An 18,823-nucleotide genomic window follows, 5' to 3' on the forward strand; every position below is an offset into this window, starting at 1 on the left:
GAGCCGAGCCGAGCCGAGCCGAGCCCCGCCCCCTCACGGCCCCCCCCCCAGCCCCGGACCCGTTCTCTCAGAGCCGTTTGTGAGGGGGCCTCGCCCCGGGGCTCCTCAGGAGGCCCCAGCCCGGGGGGGGGGCGGGAGGTAACGGGCGGGGAGCGGCCCCGCCACCTGGGGGGGGGAAAGGAGGAGGAGGAGGAGGAGGAGGAGGGGGAGGAGGAGGAGGGGGAGGAAGCGGCGGCCGCGGTGTCTCGCGAGAGGAGGGCGGGCCGGGGCGGGCCGGGGCCGGGGCCGCCGCCCGCGGGGAGGGCCCGGGGAGGGGGAGCGGAAGGAGGCGGCCCCGCGGCAGGGCCCGAGGTGGGGCCCGAGGTGTCCGCCCGCCTGTCACGGCCCGCGGCTGGGGGCAGCCGGTAAAGGCCCGGGGGCCGCGGTGGGGCTGAGGGGGAGGGAGAGGGAAGGAGCGAGGGGGGTGAGGGAGGGGGAGAGCCTCGGCTCCGAGGCTTCACCGGGCCCCCGCTGGAGGCTGAGGGACTGCGGGCTGCCCGCCCCGGCTGCGGCCCCTCCGGCCTGCGGGAGGGAGGCGGCCCCGCTCCGCAGGCGGCGGTTGTTGGGCCCCCCCCGCCCTCCGCAGCCACCCCAGGGGCTGCCCGGCCTCCATCGGGGCTCCTCCGGGACCCCGTCCCCGCCCGCCCCCCGCCTCAGCCCGGCCCCGGCCCCCTTCCCCGCCGCCCCCGGCCCCGGTCCCGCTGCGAGCTCCGGGCCCGGCTCCGGTGGCCGGGGAGCGGCGGTGTGGGCTCGCTCTCCGTGGTGAATCAGGCGATGGGGTAAAGCAGGCTCGTTTCCCCTGCTGGTGAAAGTGTGCCGGGGAAGCGCGGCGGCGATTTACCTCCGCGGCGTTTTGGCTGCTCGCAGGCTGGAGCTGGGAGGAGGAAGCGGCGGAGATGGCGCGGCTGGTGGCGGTGTGCAGGGACGGCGAGGAGGAGTTCCCCTTCGAGAAGAGGCAGATCCCCCTCTACATCGATGACACCCTCACGGTGAGCGCCGAGCCCCCGGCGGCCCCGCCGCTCCCGGGCGTTGCGGTGCCCGGGCGAGGCCTTCACGCGGGCCTCCCGGGCTCCTCCCGGGGCTGCTCCAGCAATGCTCGGCCCCGGGGTTTGGCAGCTCTTGGGGTGACCGCTGCTGAACGTGGCAACTTTTCCGCCTCCTTCCCAACCCTAAAAACCTGTAAACAGCGCGGGGAGAAAGTTGTCGTCGTGCTGGGCTCTGCACGTAACCCGTTCCCAAGTGACAGGCACGCCTCGGTGCCAGAGCCCAAATGTGGGGCAAAGCCATTTTTCATCTCGTGAGGAAAGGAGCCATGTTAACGTTAAAACCCAAGTCGCAGGCTAAAAACCTACGTTGTAGGCTAGGTAATTGCCTTGCCTGCAAGCAGACAGGAAAAGGCCGAAGGTGTTTTCAGTAGCTTTGCCTTAAAGTAAGGGGTTATCGAGTGTGTAAGAAATGCTGCCGTGCATGTAGCAACGGATCTCGGAGGCTTTCAGTTTCAGCATATTCTTGTGATTTTGAAAACATAAGGGTTTTGGCATTTCTAGAAGATTCAGTGGAAAAGTGAGCTAAGTGCAACTTAGAGGCTCCCTAGTCTCTTTTTGTTTTCTTCACGTGTTTGGAGGAAGGGTCAGAAATTGCATAGTAGGTGAACACAGGATGCGCTCCAGCCGGTTGTCATTTGTCTGAACTCTTAATGTAAGAAAATATGGGGCTGAAAATAAAATTGGATTTACATAGTGTGACGGGGTATCTCAGTCATTCATACGTGAATTCTGTTGTCAGTGACGTGTCACGTGACGGTAACTGCTCTTACTGAAACGATGTAAAATACATGTGCTCTAAAATTCTGATCTCAGGTTTAAATATGGAAAGATGCCTGACTTGCTATTTTTTCTTAACTTTACCAACTTGATAATGTAATTTCTTCCATCTTCCAGAGCAAAACAATTGAGCATCTTCAAACGGTCTCTAAACCCTTTGTCACATTGCTGAAGGCTCTCTGTCTCAATCCCATCTGGTTCTGCTACATTCAGAGAGGAGGTCCTCGTTGTATTTTAATTTTGGACATTGTAAATGATGGCATACTAACAACTCTCCAAAAATCATCACTGTTTTTTGGCCTCACATAGTCTGTCATCTCCGGTTAACTGTGCTGCTCGTTAGGCAGTTTCCCCTTGAGTTTTTCAAAGCAGTATCTAGCCCCCCTAGAGTGGCAATCCCAGTATTGTGTAGGAATACTGTAAGTTCTTTGTTTATTTTTTTTATGGCTTGTCCATGCCTTGAGAGTGATTTTGACCCTTCTTTCCCCATATTGTTTTAAGATCCCAGTGGTTTTTTTTCTTTTTTTTTTTTCCCCCGGACTTCTTTGTAAGAATGACTTGTTAGATTGTGTTAGGTAGAATACTTACCATGCTCTTATAACTAACTGTTGTATTTGACAGATTGTGAGAGTGCATGTGAACATTCGGCCGTACCAGGCATGAGACAGATGACTTGACTTAGGCTGGCCTAAAATTCCGTTTGTGATTTAGTTCCAGAATTTAATGCCTTGCCGGAAACTTTGCACAGCTGCAGTTTGTTGTCATTATCATTTTTTTTACACCAGAGGCAAGCCATAGTCATAATTGAAGAGGTCCCAATAGCTGTATGTCAGTTCTGTATCCATCAGGATGAGAGGCATTTATGTAAGTGCAAGTCATCCTCACCATGAAGAAACATTCTAACATCTCTTTTTTTTTTTTTTTCCCATTCTGTTGCTGTTGTTACAAAGTATTTAGATATCGAGGTTGGTCTGCAGATAAATCTGTAGAAACAGCTGAATGAGCTCTTAGCTTCCTTGTCTTGCAGCCTTCCATGATTTATTTATTTTTTTAATTCTTAAAGAGAGCTATTGCAAGAGATGCAGTTGTTTGAAATGGATGCTGTTGCCTTTTAAACGTAATTATACATCTTCAGCATTATCTTAAATAACGTTTATTGAGATTAATGGGTTTGTGTTGACCCTGTTTAAAACTTAACATTGAAAAGTAATGGCACTACTTCCTTTCTGTTTGTCAGTTGGAAGTCTTAGTCTATGCCTTAACTCTAAAAATAGTGAATTGCTGATTGCAAAACATTGAATGAATGGCTCTTGCTGCTCTTAAACTCGTCACGTTGCTTTCTAGTGGCACAGAAGCCTGTTTAGGTGTAGTATGGTATCGCTCCTCTAAATGAATTGTTCACTCTTACTTTTGTGTTTCTAAGCTTCAACTATAAATTAAAGGAAGTTTAAATATTAACCCTTTTCACTTCTTAAGCAGCTTTCATCATCTCTAGAAGGCATTCCATTTGATGTGGTAGTGTGGAAATCTCTTCTTCCAGTCAGTGGCTTATGTTTAACCAGTTAATAAAATCTCATCAAACAGACACGTGAATTAATTTAGTCTTTGATAATTTCACTGTGTTGTACAGTTTATCTGTGGGTGTTGTCTGATAGTGGGTGATAAAGATGAGGGGAAAGAAATGTGCAAATTTTTCTTTTCTCTCTGTCATTAGCAGATAGTGCTTTTACTTTTGCATTTAGCCCATCCACGACCGGAGGAGCATCAAATTAGCCATCTAGGAAACCTATAATCCTGCCGCCAAACCTTGTGCTCTGCTGCTAAGTGTGTATGGTTAGGGGTGAGGAAAGGGAAGCTGGAAAAGAAATACGTGAGAGGTCAGAATTAGCAGTGGCTGTGGCACTGTTCTGCACAAACACTACTAGGCAGCTATGCTGATGCTCCGATTCTAGCACATGTGAGATCAAAATATTGCTTTGCTTTCTGGCCTTAGAGAATAGATGTTTATTTTGGAGCAATGTTGAGTGCCTGTAAAAGTAAGCGTATCAATTCTCCGGAGGTAGTGTCTGCAATTATACAGACAGCAGGGAATTCTCTCTTTACCAGGCAGTTGAAGGAAGTTAGAGGAGAGTGAAAAAAGAGGGAATCAGATAATTTTATTCTGGTGTTGATTGATATTAGAGTTATTAATCAAAGTTATTATTTTGTCTTTGAGATTTTAAATTGAACTTTCAATATTTATATTGTTAAATTCTCTATTTCTCAGTTTGGACAAAGAAGATAACTGAGCCAGTCTTCACTTCTGGTTCTAGTTGGCTTCATTTTTCTCCATGGTTATGTTGGATTTTTAACTAAAAGTTATTTCACTGCTTTTTCAAGAAACTGCCCTCTTTGGCTAGTAGTTGGGAAAGAAATATTAATTACTTAATCTCATTGTTCTGTAGGCTTGACATTTTAACTTTGAGCCCCTTGAGAGCTGCAGCTGCAGTCGCACAAAACAAAAGATACCTTGGAGTACCTCGTTGAATTAAGACCATTTTAAATTAGCCTTTGAAGAAGTAGACTCAAAGTCATTAAACTGTTGTGACTGGATTTTTTTTTCAGAGCTTTATGAATTGTGTTAGGCTGTTGGATCAATTTGTGTTGAAGTACAACTCTTCTTTTTAACTGAAGCAAGGTCTCAAGTCGTGCAGATAATGTAACATAAACAGTGATGTTCCATTTAGCGACTTCTGCTCTCTCCTGTATCAGCTGTTCAACATTTTCTCTTTGTAAACTTTTTCTAGAACATTGTATTAGTGAAAATACTTAGTTAAACTGCTGAAACATTCACTGTCTTAAACTGTTTTTGTGCCTTTTCAAGTTTCTAATATAGTTGAGCGAGGACTTAACATCTTATTGCCCCGTTCTCCTCAAGTAAGCAAAACAAGGTAATGCTCTGTATTCAACTTTTTCTGAAAACTCTTCTTTTTCCTGTCGCTCACATAGATGGTGATGGAATTTCCTGATAATGTGCTAAACCTTGATGGACATCAGAACAACAATGCACAATTAAAACAATTCGTTCAGGTAAGTAGAATCACTCTTTTTAAGAAAGATACGTACTAGATCTTGCTTTCTGGAGGTTCAGGCTCTCACTTCTCTAGGAGGCTGTCATTCCTGGAATGACTTAATAAATGACTTGAAAGACACGTTGGCACCTATATGCAATTATGTATTGGTACCAAAGTACACTGGGTGCATTCATCTTCTGTGCTTCACAGCTTTTATACACTGTTGTCTTCCCAGGAGGCAATTGCTGCATATCCAATTAGAGCTGAAAACCGGTCACTGCCAGTTTATGCTCAATGGAAACTACAGTTTCTTACTACATTTCGACTTCTTTCTAAAAAGTAAAAATAAATCTTGAACTGCTTATTCAAGTAAAGTGTGCATTGCTTAAGGTTCAGTTGTTATGGCTAGTACCATACCAAGGTAGAATTAATGTGCTACTTTAGAGATTAGATGTAGTTGAACAGGGAGAGACATTTTTTGTGGCGCCCCTGAAACTTATCTGTGAACACTCTGGCAAATAGCTGTAGCACTGTAACACCTGTAGCAAAAAAATTAAATAAATAAAGGTTGCTACTTGATGTCGGAAGGAACAAGCCAGTTTGCTGATAGGCAACGTACATTTCTTCGCTGTGGCTTGGCAGCAGCAGTTGAGACATATGCTGCCTATGAAGCATAGTTGTGTAAATAGCTCATTTCTGCTGTTGCTGTGATTAGTACTATTAATTACAGAAAAGAGGATTATTGCGGAGTGCTATCACTTGTCAGATTATTTAATGTGTCTTCCTTTCAGAGCACAAACATTAAATGTTATCTGATAATAGCTTTACTTTTTATAATGTGAATTACTTAAAGTGTAATAAATATTTTTTCACTTCAATCAAGGTATCAGTGCATTCCTTGTGACCGATTAGTTTTGCTAGATTGTGTGGTCTCTTTTCCCATCAGTTGTGACATATCTTTTCTGCATTTAACTGGTGTGATTTGACAGCAGTATGGCAAAACATCCGCTGTATAGATACGGCTTTGTAGGCACGTTTGTATTTTGTATCACCAAGGGCAAGTGACACAATTAATATACTGACAGCACTCTGCTTTGACAGATAAAGTTGAGAAGTGCCTGTAGTGCTGATACTCAAAGAGTAGATATGTTGGGTGGCGTGTGAGGAAGGGACGCTCTCAGAGGAACGGACCATCTGTTCCGTTTAGCTGTGCTCGTGGAAGTTCAAAGTTGACGAACTCTGAGCTAGTAATGTAGCAGTTAGAAGAAGAAATAGAAAGGTATGTGCTTTTTGTGCCTGTGTGTGCGTGGATATGTTTGACAGAGGAACGAGGAGAAGCTCCCAAAATTGTTTATTGACGTAAGAAATATTAGAAGGTGTTCTCTTTGAAGTTCTATTATTAGCACACGTGAACGTTCGCTCCTGAAGTAAAAATGTTTCACCCTGAATAGTAATGTGTGCTTTTTAGATTTCAGGTATTAGATTTGTAATGTCAAATGGCATGTAGCTTTCTAGGGACAGCATTGCTAAATTGTCTTGGTGCAAACAGATTGAGGTTGTTGTAAATGACATTTCCATACATGCCAATGAGTGTCCGGGAGTTTCTGTTCTATGTGCCAAAGATGAAATGAGAGTGAGTAGAAAATGATGTGCGGAGTTGTATGTAAGGCCCTTTACTAAAACATCTGAGCTGAGTTGGAGGAAAAAGGCGCCTCTAATGACAGGGACACGTGCTGTTTGTTTGGAAGCAGTATTTGCTGATATGAGTGACAGGAGAGAAAAATACTTTTTTTTTTTTCTGAGGGCAGACTAAGACTTGAAGTAGAATTGCTCCAATGTTGTTAGTGGATGAGGTTTGGTTCATACAGTAAGCACTGTAAGTGATCGGTAGTAAGCTGGTGAGCTGGAACTGAGCACTGCGTGCAGTTCCCACCTTGAGTGTGTTTTGATGGGGAAAGGCCGAACAGTTTAAGTTGTGTTTTTATTTTTTATTTCTAATCATTTCATTTCTTGTTCTCTTTTAGAGGCATAGCATGCTTAAACAGCAGGATTTAAATATTGCCATGATGGTGACATCACGTGAAGTTTTGAGTGCACTTTCTCAGCTGGTCCCGTGTGTTGGCTGTCGTCGTAGTGTGGAACGTCTGTTTTCTCAGCTTGTTGAGTCTGGAAATCCAGCACTTGAGCCTCTAACAGTAGGGCCAAAGGGTGTTCTTTCTGTAACTCGGAGCTGTATGACTGATGCAAAGAAGCTTTATACGCTGTTTTATGTGCATGGGTAAGTGAGACCCACTGTTACCTTAGAACTGCTCAGATTATTCTCATCTGAAGAAAAGGAAAGCTAGCTTCTGTGCGTGACTTCTTTGCAGCTTTCTTGTTGGAGACGCTAAGTTGTTGCAGGTTTGCATCTGGTAGCACATACTTGTATTTTACAGCTCTGTTAAATGAGTTGTTTACTAACCTGAAGAAAAACAAACCCAAATGCCTAACCTTTCATACCATCAGTTGTGATGCCATGGTTGCAGTTGAAAGATGCAACTATTAAAATGTTTAGTCATTAATCTTGGAAGAGGCACGGTGGGATTTTCGTGCTCTCTGGAAGAAGAGTGCTTCTTCACCATGCTATTTTGCATGTAAAACATGAACAATAAAAAGTAAAAATTCTACTCTTGAGTAGAAATGTAATGCTGAGAAAGTGAAACCCTCTGGGTTTGGCTAGCACAATAAGTAGCCTCGGTCTCAGTGCCATTTGTTTCTCAGCTGTCGACAAACCAAACAGTGACTGCTCACCACAGCGTGCCTTCACCTTCCACTTGGCTTCAGCTCGTTCTACTTCTTGCTGCAGTTCGCAAGCCAGTGGGAAGTAGGAAGGGTTCGTGCAGAGCTGGGGATAGTGAGGTTTGGAGGGTGAGGTAGTATAACATAATGAATTCATAGTTCCCTGCACTTTTGAAATAGGTGTCATTGCTCCAAGTCTGTTATTTTTAAAGGGGAGTAACGCAATAGCTTGTTACACGTGAGTTATCTTTATCTTGATTGCTAGGATTTGGCTGGAATACCTACACTGTATTTTCCATGCGTACTGCAAGATTTTGTGTCTCATAAATAAAAATAGGGAACAGGAAGAAAGTTTTAGATTCAGTGTTCCTTAGCATACTTGTTTCTGATATGTGAGCTGAAATTTCAGCTTTCAGCTTTGAAATTTCTCTGGATAACCGTGTTTTCAGAATACTAAGTTACCTTTTTTTCCGTAGGTCCAAACTGAATGATATGATCGATGCAATTCCCAAAAGTAAAAAGAACAAAAGATGTCAGTTACACTCTCTGGACACACACAAACCAAAACCTTTGGGGTAAGTTTAACATGCACAATTCAATCTAGAATATTTAAGGAACCAAACTACAGATACTAATTTTTTAAGCATAGAGATCAATTTTTATGCTTTTTATCTGTTTTCCAGAGCAGTAATTTCCAAACTGTTTGAATTATATTAGATCCAAAAAGTTGCAGGCAAGAGGAGCAGGCACCCAAGAATTTGGGGCAGCGTGCCTTGTAGGGCATGAGCCTTTCTCAGTAGGTTTTCGTAGGAAAGCAGTTAGCCCTGCAGTTGCTAAGACCGTGACTCTTACTGCAGTAGGATGTTTAAACCTTTCCACGCTGCCCTTGCTCACACTTCAGTTCTGTCCAGTGAACAGTGCTGTGTGGTTTCCTGCCCTCTCAACATGAGTTCTCACACTCCGCAGTGTGAGAGGTGTCCCTGCGCCCTTTGTCAGAGCTCCCTCAGCCGCTTGGTGATGTTTTCATATGAACTTTAAGGCTACTCTACGAAATCAGCTGTTTCCCCAGATGTGCTTGTTAATTCTAGCTCTTGCGTTTTTGACTCTTGGATTTTGGGTCTTTCATTTGGTGGCAGGCTGTTAGTATTTTTGGTTGGTTGGTTTTGTTTTTTTCCCCTTCCATAAAAATACCCATGTTTAATTTCGAAACCAGTTGCCAAAAGCTAGCTCGGCCATTACAAGCCAGTGCTCTCTGTGCTTTTCATTTCTTATCTGGAATATATCTTGGAATACAGTCTGCTCAGGGGATGGATGGCTTCTGCATTGTGATACGAACAATGCTCTAGAAAGACGTGGTTTTTGTGCTCTGTACGAAAGCGATTAGTCAGCAGTTTTTCTCCCACGGAAGTACAAGGGTACAAATATACATCATTTTGCTTGAGATTATTGACGACTGCACAAGGCATTGTTAACAGAGGGCTTTGTTGTGGTTGGGAGGCAGGTTTAAAACTGAAAATCTGTGAAATGTTTTGTCTCAAAATGTGACAGCATGTTTTGAATACATCAGTGCAAACGATGCATGTATGCTTCTGTGTGTTAGCTGTATGGCTTGTGCCAGCTGGCTAACCAAAAAAACACACCCTGTAAATCTGTGGTGTGGGGTTTTTTTGTTTGTTTGATCATTGTTGATAGTGTTGGTGAAATGATAGCTGATAAATTTCACTACTGTGCTTAGCTGGAGTGTTAGAGAACTTCAGTCGGTTGCGTTCTGCTTCTGGTTAAGCATACAACCTGTTCAGGTTTGATCATCAGGTTTCCAGTTACGGGACATGTATTTTTCTATGCAGACTTGAGTCTCTTTGGGTTTAGATGAATCCCCTGAGATGCTAGGAATGTGGAATTTGACACTTGATTTTTCACTTGTGCTGCTTGAGGGTGCTGGTAGCTAATGACCATCTCCTATTATATGTTGGTTCCAGACCTTTCATATAGTTGGTTTAAAGCTTATGTTACACAAGCAAAAGATCATAGGGGTGTATTTTCTAAAAAATACAGCAAATTCAAAGCATTATGAAAGTGTTATTTTTTCAGTTTGTTTTTAGTAAGATTAGTATTTTCTGCGCAAGAGCGTGTATCACAGAACCTGTACTTGCCATTCTGGCAGGGCAAAATAGTACTGAAAATGAATGTATAGAGGAAAATGCTGCCTATATTTCCTTAATTCATGCTGGTATAAATCTTAGTATTTTGAGACAGAGGTGATCAGGGTGTATCGGTACTGATATTTCTCCAAATAAATCTGCTGCCTGGAGTGGAAGCAAATGTGCTAACAGCCTAGACATGGAGGTGTCAAATAGAATTGTCTTACAGAACAAATCCTGTGGATCAACTTAGAGCTTCTACTTGACTCCATTACAAGAAACTTCTTTAGAGGAGTTGCATCTGTTAGGCGTTTCATATACACTAAAAAAAAAAAAAAGAAACACTTTGAATAGTAATTGTGTTTAGTTATACAAGTTACTTAACTAGGAATGCCAGCCAATACCACTGGAGAGGGACTTGATGTTCTGTGTTTCAATGTACCTGGTTTAGCGCTGCTCAATTCCATTTGGGGCTAAGGAGTGTCTTAACCTCTCATAAATGAAACTCATATGATCTGGCAAATTACTGAGATAATAGCATAAATAAGTACTCTCGAGAAACTAATTTTAAATTGGAGTACGTCTTCCTCTGTTTTACTGCTCTGTTGGATCCAGACATGAGCTGAAACAGAAGTGACCATTTTGGTAAAATGTCAAGTGTAGACAAGCCTGTAAGTAAACATGACTTGCTATTTAAAGTTTGTTCTTGGCTCTCTAAGAGTACTTTTAGCATATTTGGTGGTACTTAGTAAAGCTTTTAAACAAATCTTGGAGGTTTAATGAAGCTTTTTATGAGTTCTCTGTGGTAGTAGATGTGTGGAAGTTTGTGGGTGGTTGTTTTGTTAAGTTTTTTTTCTCTCCAGTAAGTTGTCATATGAAATGTCATCTACCAGAGGTATTAAAACTTGTATATGATGATACTTAAGCTAATATACTGAAAAACTGCTACTAGCTTTCAGCTATAACTTCTCAAAAAGTCGTCATGAATCTGGGCTTATGAACATGGACAGCAAACTCTGTATCTCGTTTTGACTCTTAAATTTTCTGTAATTTAAGGCTTAGCCTGTAAAGGAGTCAAAGGAAATCAAGGAACACTGAAGCATTTTCATAGCATTTGTTTAGGAAAAATAACTAGTTCATAATGGATACGGTACAGGTTTAAAATTTCTTTTACTATGTGACAGTGAAGGCAGCAGTAGTACACTCAGTACAGAGAAATTAAGTGCAGATAAGAGAAATAGTGAAGACAGCAAGAAGGAGGAGAGCAAGTGTAGGATCATTTTCCACTATGGACCTTTCCAGGGAGCGGTCAGGTAAACTAATGATGCTTTATTTTGCTTCTTTGTCAAACTGCTGGCAGGATAGTGTAAAGTCTGTTTCTTATGGTTTTTTTGTGATTTTTTTTTTTTTTCTTTCAGGGGTTGTTGGATGGATGTGTGGGAGCTCATGTCCCAGGAATGCAGGGATGAAGTAGTTTTAATTGATTCTAGCTGTCTTTTAGAAACATTAGAAACGTATCTACGAAAACACAGGTATGTTAAAAGAACAAAGACACACACCTTCATTTTGAGAAATACATGCTGCATTTTCTTGTTGATCAAAATACGTGTGGAATCTACACAACATTTAAAAGTTTACAGGGTCTTCTGATGCCCTTCTAAAACTTAAGAAGAATGCATTGTAACAGTTGACAAGACTAAGATGTTGAAATATTTTTGTATTGTTCCTGGTTATAGTTGGAGAATTGCACGCACCTCAGGTGAAGTCATACCTACTTCTCTTATTTTTTTGGTTAGAATTAAATTATGATCTACAACATGATGTATTAAAATTGCATGCACTTGTATTTTTGTTGACCTCTTAATACATATTACGTGAGCCTCATTTGCAGCTTTAAATCTTGTAGCAACAGTTAGTATTCTGGCAGCAATTTCAGCATGCACTGACAGATGAATTTTGGTGTTTTTGTGTATTTTTTTTATTGCGGTGGGAAGGGACGTAAACTGTTGAAAGACAGTAAGAATTCTAACTCCAGGTAGCTCTACCACCTTTTTTGTGTTACTTGAAGGATTTTAATTGATGTATTTAAAATATGTTTCTGAAGGAATCTTGGATTGCTTTCATTGCTGTGTTAATATAGAATAACAGTAATTCTCTATAATAATATAGAACACCAGTAGTGTCAAAGCCATGCATTTTTAATAATATAGAATGTTGACGTTGATGCTTTCTATCCCAGAGACTTTCTTTTCTGTAGGAGCTAGTTGGGATGCAATGCAGTGAGTTCCAGAATTACTCGTACACAAGTAGCCTACTCTGATTGGGGTTATGCCTTTTTTAGGCTTTCAGAGAGTATGTGCAATTTCAAAATAAAGTCAACTAAACAAATAGATGCAGATTTTCAGGCTTGGTGTTGCATACAAATCACAGTTTTAAAACAGATGTTTATAACTTAATAGTGCTAGTGTCATGACATCTCTCTTGCAAGGGAAAAAATAGGCCACTAACTTATTGTTGCATGTGGATGGTAGCTACAACGCTGATTAAAAAGTTTTAATTTCCAGTAGTTTCAAGGTTCAGATATAAACTGTGGGGGCACAGATGGGTGCGGGGGTGGTGGTGGTGTGGAAATAACACTTTGGAAACAAAACAACTTTAATCTCCTCTGACATTAAACATGGTGTTGGCAGTGTTCCTGATGCTAACCTACAATAATATTACTGTTTTCTTTCCTTTCACCACAGAAACTAGCCAGTTATCATAGTTCTATCAAACATCAAAATATGTTTGACTTAGTGTTGTCAAGTGACTGGACAAACTAGGGGAGGGAAAAACACTATCCAGAGATGGCATGAAGAGCAAGCTTTTCAAGCTGAAAGCTGAAATGTGAGCAGCTTGTCTGACTTGCATTTTTAGAATAATACAGCAAGATGTTTTGTAACTTCTTGAAGATTACTTTTATAAATTAGTTATGTTTTATTTTAATTATAACAGACTTCATAACTGTACTGTTCTCACGTTAGTTATCTGAGCTATCACGTTTAAATCGAATACATTGTGTTGTAAATCTTGTTTTGCTATATGTGCAGTAATCTAATAATTCAAAATATGTTTTAAGGTGCTTGTAGTGGAAACCACTCTTACACAGCAGGCAACAGAGGAAACCTTTTTTCTTATTGCTTATCGCTCACTTGAGTATACTTTAAATAATTCCTGTAAAGTAACTTGGAGTGTGTTATTGAGAAGAATTTTTTCCTGGCTTGTACTAACAATTCAGTTTGTTCAGTATTAGATTTCTGATCTCTGAATGAATATGGAGCTGCATATCCATATAGGAATTTCTTCATATTAACAATTAGCTTGATTTGTGCCTCGGAGCATGGAATTGATACCTAGACTTGTAATATATGATAGGTAGTATAATGCATACAGTAAACTTACATGGCTTACATTCGAAGTCTTACTGTTTTACCTTTTGAAGTAACATAAACCTTAGCGTGACCTATTTTAAATATAGCATGCACTATTAAAGAGCTCAGTGTGTTATAACTTAGGTTTAGCTGCTCTAAATTTCTGCTGGAATAAAAATTCAGTTCTGTTTTGTTCTGTGTTTCAATACAGGTTTTGCACTGACTGCAAAAACAAAGTACTTCGGGCATACAATATTCTTATTGGTGAGCTAGACTGCAGCAAAGAAAAGGGCTACTGTGCTGCACTTTATGAGGGTTTGCGTTGCTGTCCACACGAACGTCATATACATGTATGCTGTGAAACAGATTTCATCGCACACCTATTGGGTCGAGCTGAACCAGAGTTCGCAGGAGGGTATGAGTATGTAATTTGCTAGAGTGGGCTATCTAGCGCTTTGCTTCTTTATTTTATTATTGAATGTATTTTGCAGAAGTGTTTTTTGCCTCCTCGCTGCATAATAAACTTTTGAATGTGAATACTCATATTGAAGTAGACTTTCAAGATAGTGCTTCAAAGTAGTGAAGATGTTATAGCGCTTTTAAGTGTGTTTAACTCTGAAGGCAAGACTGAGAACAATTGCTAAATGTCTTCTACTTCGTTTTTTCACTCGTTAGAACTGCCTGCTTTTCCATCGAAGCGCTCAGAATATGTGAAATAGAAAGAGAACCTCAGTTGAAAGTTTTACTGAATCCAAGTGTTGAACTTAATTTTGTCGCCACTTGTTTTTCTATTGTAATTTCTGAACCTGTTCTTTGCATCTTAAAATCCTTCCAAAGAAAAGTAGGAATTTGAGCTCTATTTCTAGAACTAGATCATAGCGGTTTGATTAGGAATGTAAATACTTCTATAATGATTTTTGATCTATAGATGAAATACCTTTTTATTTTGTAAGGTAAGTAATGTATAAACTTAGGTTACCTGGCACACAAGAAGCTAGGAACCTAAAATACTTGCTATAAACTAAGCTACAATTCTAGGAAATAAAAGAATGTGGCTGCATCTCTGCCATTAAAACTCTGCTGAGCCCTCCTAATAGGACCAAACAAATTCATGGGGGAAGTCGCAGGGTGGAAGGCACAGTGCAGCCTTACAGTACCATGCACAAATTAGCATGTCAGGAATGTAGTTTTGAGCTGGTCCTTTCTATTTTGCATCTGCATGCAGCACAGCAGAACTTGATTTAAAAAAGCTGCTCATGCAAACATATCTTTAGTTGTACATACAGAAAATACCTCATTGAATTGCTTTGATCTGTTGGTAGACTTCCAGCTACTTTAACAATGCTATGCTTTGGTCCAACTCTTCCTTTAGACGGAGAGAAAGGCATGCTAAGACAATAGACATAGCCCAAGAAGAAGTTTTGACCTGCCTGGGTATTCATCTTTATGAAAGATTACACCGAATCTGGCAAAAGTTGCGAGCCGAGGAACAAACATGGCAGATGCTTTTTTACCTAGGTGTTGATGCTTTACGCAAAAGCTTTGAGGTAAAAATCAATTTATCTAACTTGTATTTGAATCACTATAGCGACCGTGTACATTCTCACTGAAGTTATTTTTCTGCTTTCTGTTAACGTGGGGCTGGAAGGAGATTTTCAGGAGTGCCCTGTTCAGTGCAGGCAACAGTTGTGCAACGTCAACGTGTATCACAGCTGAGTTGCATTCTGTTGTGAAGTGTACTGGAAAGTAAAGATTGATACTTGCTTGTTTTTACTTCCCAAGCTGCACATTATAATATACTGGATCTCGTGTTTTTTCTTTCAGAGTGAAATTATTTCTACCTGTTATCATTTAAAGTAGCTCTGGTTACAACAGTTTTATCTGGCTCATGAGTAAAAATGCTGTATGTACTTTTGAATTACAAACACAACTGCTAAATCTTGCATTGGGTGTGTTTGTGGGTCAGTTCCAGCTATACTCTGCAATCCTGTAGGATTTTGAACTTCAGACAGAACTTCTTAGAGTTTCTTTAACATATGCCACGTGTACATTCACTTTCCACTTTGATATTACGTAGATAACTCTCTCCCCAGCGCCTTCATTACGACTTCTTTTTTTATAAACGTAAAAGCTTGCGTTGCGTTAACGTCTATAAATAGATCTAACCTCTTATAAACAGATGGCTGTGGAAAAAGTGCAGGGTATTAGTCGATTGGAACAGCTCTGTGAAGAGTTTTCAGAAGAAGAAAGAGTGCGAGAACTTAAACAAGAGAAGAAGCGCCAAAAACGAAAGAATAGACGGAAAAATAAGTGTGTGTGTGAGATCCCTACTCCTTTGCAGGCAACAGAAGAGAAGGAAATAAATCAAGCAAAGGTAAACATCGATAGCTGTGGTTTCTGCTGGTGTTAAATAATTGGGTTGTTAATTTGGTGCTTCATTCATCAACTGACTGTTCCATGTTAGAATTCTTGAGAGGTTTTTTTTACTGTATTTCGTTTTTGGGAGCTAGTTTTTGATTGCTACTGCAAGTTAATACTTCACGGATTAGCACAGTCTTTTTTTTAAAGAAGTTACTTTTTTTTTAATTTTGAAGGTGGGGGTCAGCTTATGGTAGAATATTTTTCAGCTGTCATTTCTTAAAGATCACTTAGAATATGGGATTTTGAATACTAGTCGTAGACAATTACCATTATTATATTTTTGGGAAGGGGGAAGCTCCTTAAATTGATGAAATAGCTGCAGTTATTACTCTAAATCTCCTGACTGAACTTACTGGGCTAACTGAGGGTCATATTCTTGTGAGGAAATTAGGTTGTTTTTTTGACTTGTCTTGTACTTCTGAAGAATTGTAAGCAGTACTGTGGCTGTTACCAGTGTCAGCTGTTTCTTCCTTGTGGAAAGAGTGTCCATGCTAAAGATGCTGGCTGAGCTACTTTCAGTAATTGCAAGCATTGTTTTTTTTGTTTCATGTATTGTTTTAAGGAAAATTCGGACTTCATGGAAAGTAGTTGCAAAGCCTGTGGTAGCACCGAAGAAGCTAACAATTGTGTAGAAGTAATTGTTACTAATGAAAGCACTTCTTGCACCTGTCCTAGTAGTGGTACCCTATTAGGTTCACCTAAAATAAAGAAAGGTATGTTAAATTCTGTTATTTTTTGTTTTTAAAAGTGTATACCATTTGTGGAGTAAATAGTGTTCAGTTATTTTGAAAAGTAGCTTTAAACAATCTCAGTTACTAGCGGCATGATTAGAAAGTGTGTAACAGCTGCTGTAGACTGTTGTAACTTTTCTGTTCATCCCAGGTTTATCTCCACAATGTAATGGGAGCGACTGCGGCTATTCATCTAGCATGGAGGGCAGCGAAACAGGATCTCGAGAGGGATCCGATGTGGCCTGCACTGAAGGCATTTGCAACCATGATGAAAACGGTAGGCTTGGGAAGAACTTGATATTGGTTCAGAGTACACAATGCTCAGTGTGTCTGATGAGGAAATACCCTGTCTTTTGCAGGAGATGATTCATGTGTCCATCGCTGTGACGACAAAGAAGAGGATGGAGATAGCTGCGTGGAGTGTTGGGCAAATTCAGAAGAGAATAACACAAAAGGCAAAAACAAAAAGAAGAAAAAGAAAAGTAAAACTTTGAAGTGTGAGAATGAACATGTAAGGATCATAAGAGAGCTGGAATGGCTATTTAAATGCATACGTTTTAAAGTAGTTACAGAAGTAGCTCAAATTTCAGTTGTGACCAGTGCAGTAAATGGGGTAGCAGGGATCTTCTGTTACCTCTCCATCCAACGTTTGAAATTGAGGTCTTTCCTAGAACAGGTTGTGGTGGGAGGGAGTCTCTTTTTTCCTGTGTTCCTAAGCATGTGCACTTCTGTGCGCTCGCAGTGTATTAATATGGCATTTTCTCCCCAGGCACATACATTTTATAATATATATATATATATATATCCTTGCTCTCTTTTTGAAAGTGTTTTTTCTGTCATCTTACCCTCTTGCCTCCCTCCCCTAAATAAAACTTGAATGGTTCAGATTTAATGCTGCCTTTCTCAATTGTAGATTCAGAAACTTGGAAGCTGTATGACAGATCCAGGTAACAGAGAGACCTCAGGAAATATGCACACAGAGTTTCATCGTGACAAGACCAAAGACACACATGCTGAAAGCTGTTGTAGCTCAGAAAAAAGTGTGCAGCAGTTGCCTTGGTTTGAGCACATGAAAAATGTGTCACAGTTTGCAGAACCTACAGAAATGTCACTTGTTCCTGATACTGGAAAAGGTGCCAAGAGCTTAGTGGAGCTCCTTGTAAGTAACCACTTCCACTGGAATTTTAGGTTGTCACACACTGCTTTAACTCGTTAGGATTGAGGATGGGGTTTAGAACTTGAAATCCCAATGAAGAACTGTTTCAGCAGATAACGTTACTGAAACTAAAACTCGTAACTTACTCTACCGGTGTTTAGTTTGTTTACTTTTGCATTTTCTCTGTGAAGTGTGTAACTCAGTTGCTTTGCAGAGGAGGAAAAATTGCGGGTCACTGGAATGCAAGTGACAAATTGTATTATTTGTTAGAAGGATTGTATCATTCTATCAAATGAAGCATACATTTCTGCTGCCTTCGTGCCTTAAATACTGCTTCCCGTTACAGGCTCCTTGGACAACTTTCTTCTGTCTCCCTTTCCTTCTCTATTCCTTTCTCTTCCTTGTTCTTTGCTTTGTTTTTTTTAAGAACAGCAACAAAAAAACTGTAATAAAAGCCATACGCTTTCAATGGAAATGTGTTAAGACTGTGAAGATTGCTCTGGTAGATTTCATGACTGTATGGGCTGCCTCTTACCCAGAAAAGAGCAGAACATTGTGAATGAAGTGATGGGATTAGCCAGCTAAGACTTCTTGTGTTGACATGAAGGCTGCATCTTTCTTCAGAGCAACTGTAGACGACATGTACAATTACAGGACAGGTGTACTGTATAGGAAGGGCAATGCTGGAGTTCTGAAATGCCTGTTTTCATTTGTAGGATGAATCTGAATGCACTTCTGATGAGGAGATCTTTATCTCACAAGATGAAATACAGTCATTTATGGCAAACAACAAGTCTTTTTACAGCAATAGAGAACAATACCGACAGCATCTGAAGGAGAAATTTAATAAATACTGCCGCTTAAATGATCACAAGAGGCCCATTTGTAACGGTTGGTTGACAACGGCTGGAGCGAACTAAATACAATAAAATAGCTCTGTCTTTCATTGAAATTGTCGAGATGACTACTGCGCCTTCTCTTTCAAAAACTTAATTTAGTGACTTATGGCAAAATTTTATCTTAAATTAATGTGATTCTTTTTTTTTCTTTTTTTGGGGGAGGCTGGTGGAGGTGATTTCATTAATTTTGTTCTTTCTTCAGGCTTGTATCTTTAGTTGAGTAGCTGTGCAAGCCTCTCTTATAATTTAAGCCATCTCTTTTCATTAAATGTTTCTCTTACTGTGAGACTTACAAAAAGCAAACTAGTGGCAAAGTAATGTTGTACCTATAATTCTGTACAGAATGACAATGAGCTGAATATAAGATTTTAC

The 18,823-nt window shown here is 40.7% G+C and overlaps 1 protein-coding gene across 5 annotated transcripts; it reads left to right on the top strand.

Annotated features, from left to right (window-relative positions):
- The first annotated feature begins 29 nt into the window (after positions 1-29).
- On the top strand, positions 30-18,504 carry GGNBP2 (gametogenetin binding protein 2). Of its 5 annotated transcripts, none has more exons than XM_066979733.1 (15): positions 30-138; positions 907-1,028; positions 4,851-4,931; positions 6,940-7,193; positions 8,170-8,268; positions 11,019-11,147; positions 11,253-11,366; positions 13,456-13,665; positions 14,617-14,791; positions 15,424-15,618; positions 16,228-16,378; positions 16,548-16,673; positions 16,756-16,907; positions 17,310-17,555; positions 18,269-18,504. In XM_066979733.1, the coding sequence occupies exons 2-15, from the start codon at positions 936-938 to the stop codon at positions 18,470-18,472; spliced, it is 2,229 nt and encodes a 742-aa protein (XP_066835834.1). In that variant the 5' UTR covers positions 30-138; positions 907-935; the 3' UTR covers positions 18,473-18,504. The 5 variants fall into 5 exon arrangements, with proteins under 5 accessions (XP_066835834.1, XP_066835838.1, XP_066835835.1 ...); XM_066979737.1 differs by lacking the exon at positions 30-138 and adding an exon at positions 252-404; XM_066979734.1 differs by lacking the exon at positions 30-138 and adding an exon at positions 273-404 and having other exon boundaries at positions 13,456-13,659.
- Positions 18,505-18,823: the final 319 nt, after the last annotated feature.

This window comes from Anser cygnoides, chromosome 18, assembly GCF_040182565.1.
Source record: "Anser cygnoides isolate HZ-2024a breed goose chromosome 18, Taihu_goose_T2T_genome, whole genome shotgun sequence".
Taxonomy (NCBI): domain Eukaryota; kingdom Metazoa; phylum Chordata; class Aves; order Anseriformes; family Anatidae; genus Anser; species Anser cygnoides.

Excerpts from the sequence above, each read along its gene's own strand:
- GGNBP2 (XM_066979733.1), top strand. The coding sequence starts at position 936 with ATGGCGCGGCTGGTGGCGGTGTGCAGGGACGGCGAGGAGGAGTTCCCC. Across the intron at positions 1,029-4,850 it reads ACATCGATGACACCCTCACG|ATGGTGATGGAATTTCCTGA; the intron begins GTGAGCGCCGAG and ends TCGCTCACATAG. Across the intron at positions 17,556-18,268 it reads AGAGCTTAGTGGAGCTCCTT|GATGAATCTGAATGCACTTC; the intron begins GTAAGTAACCAC and ends TTTCATTTGTAG.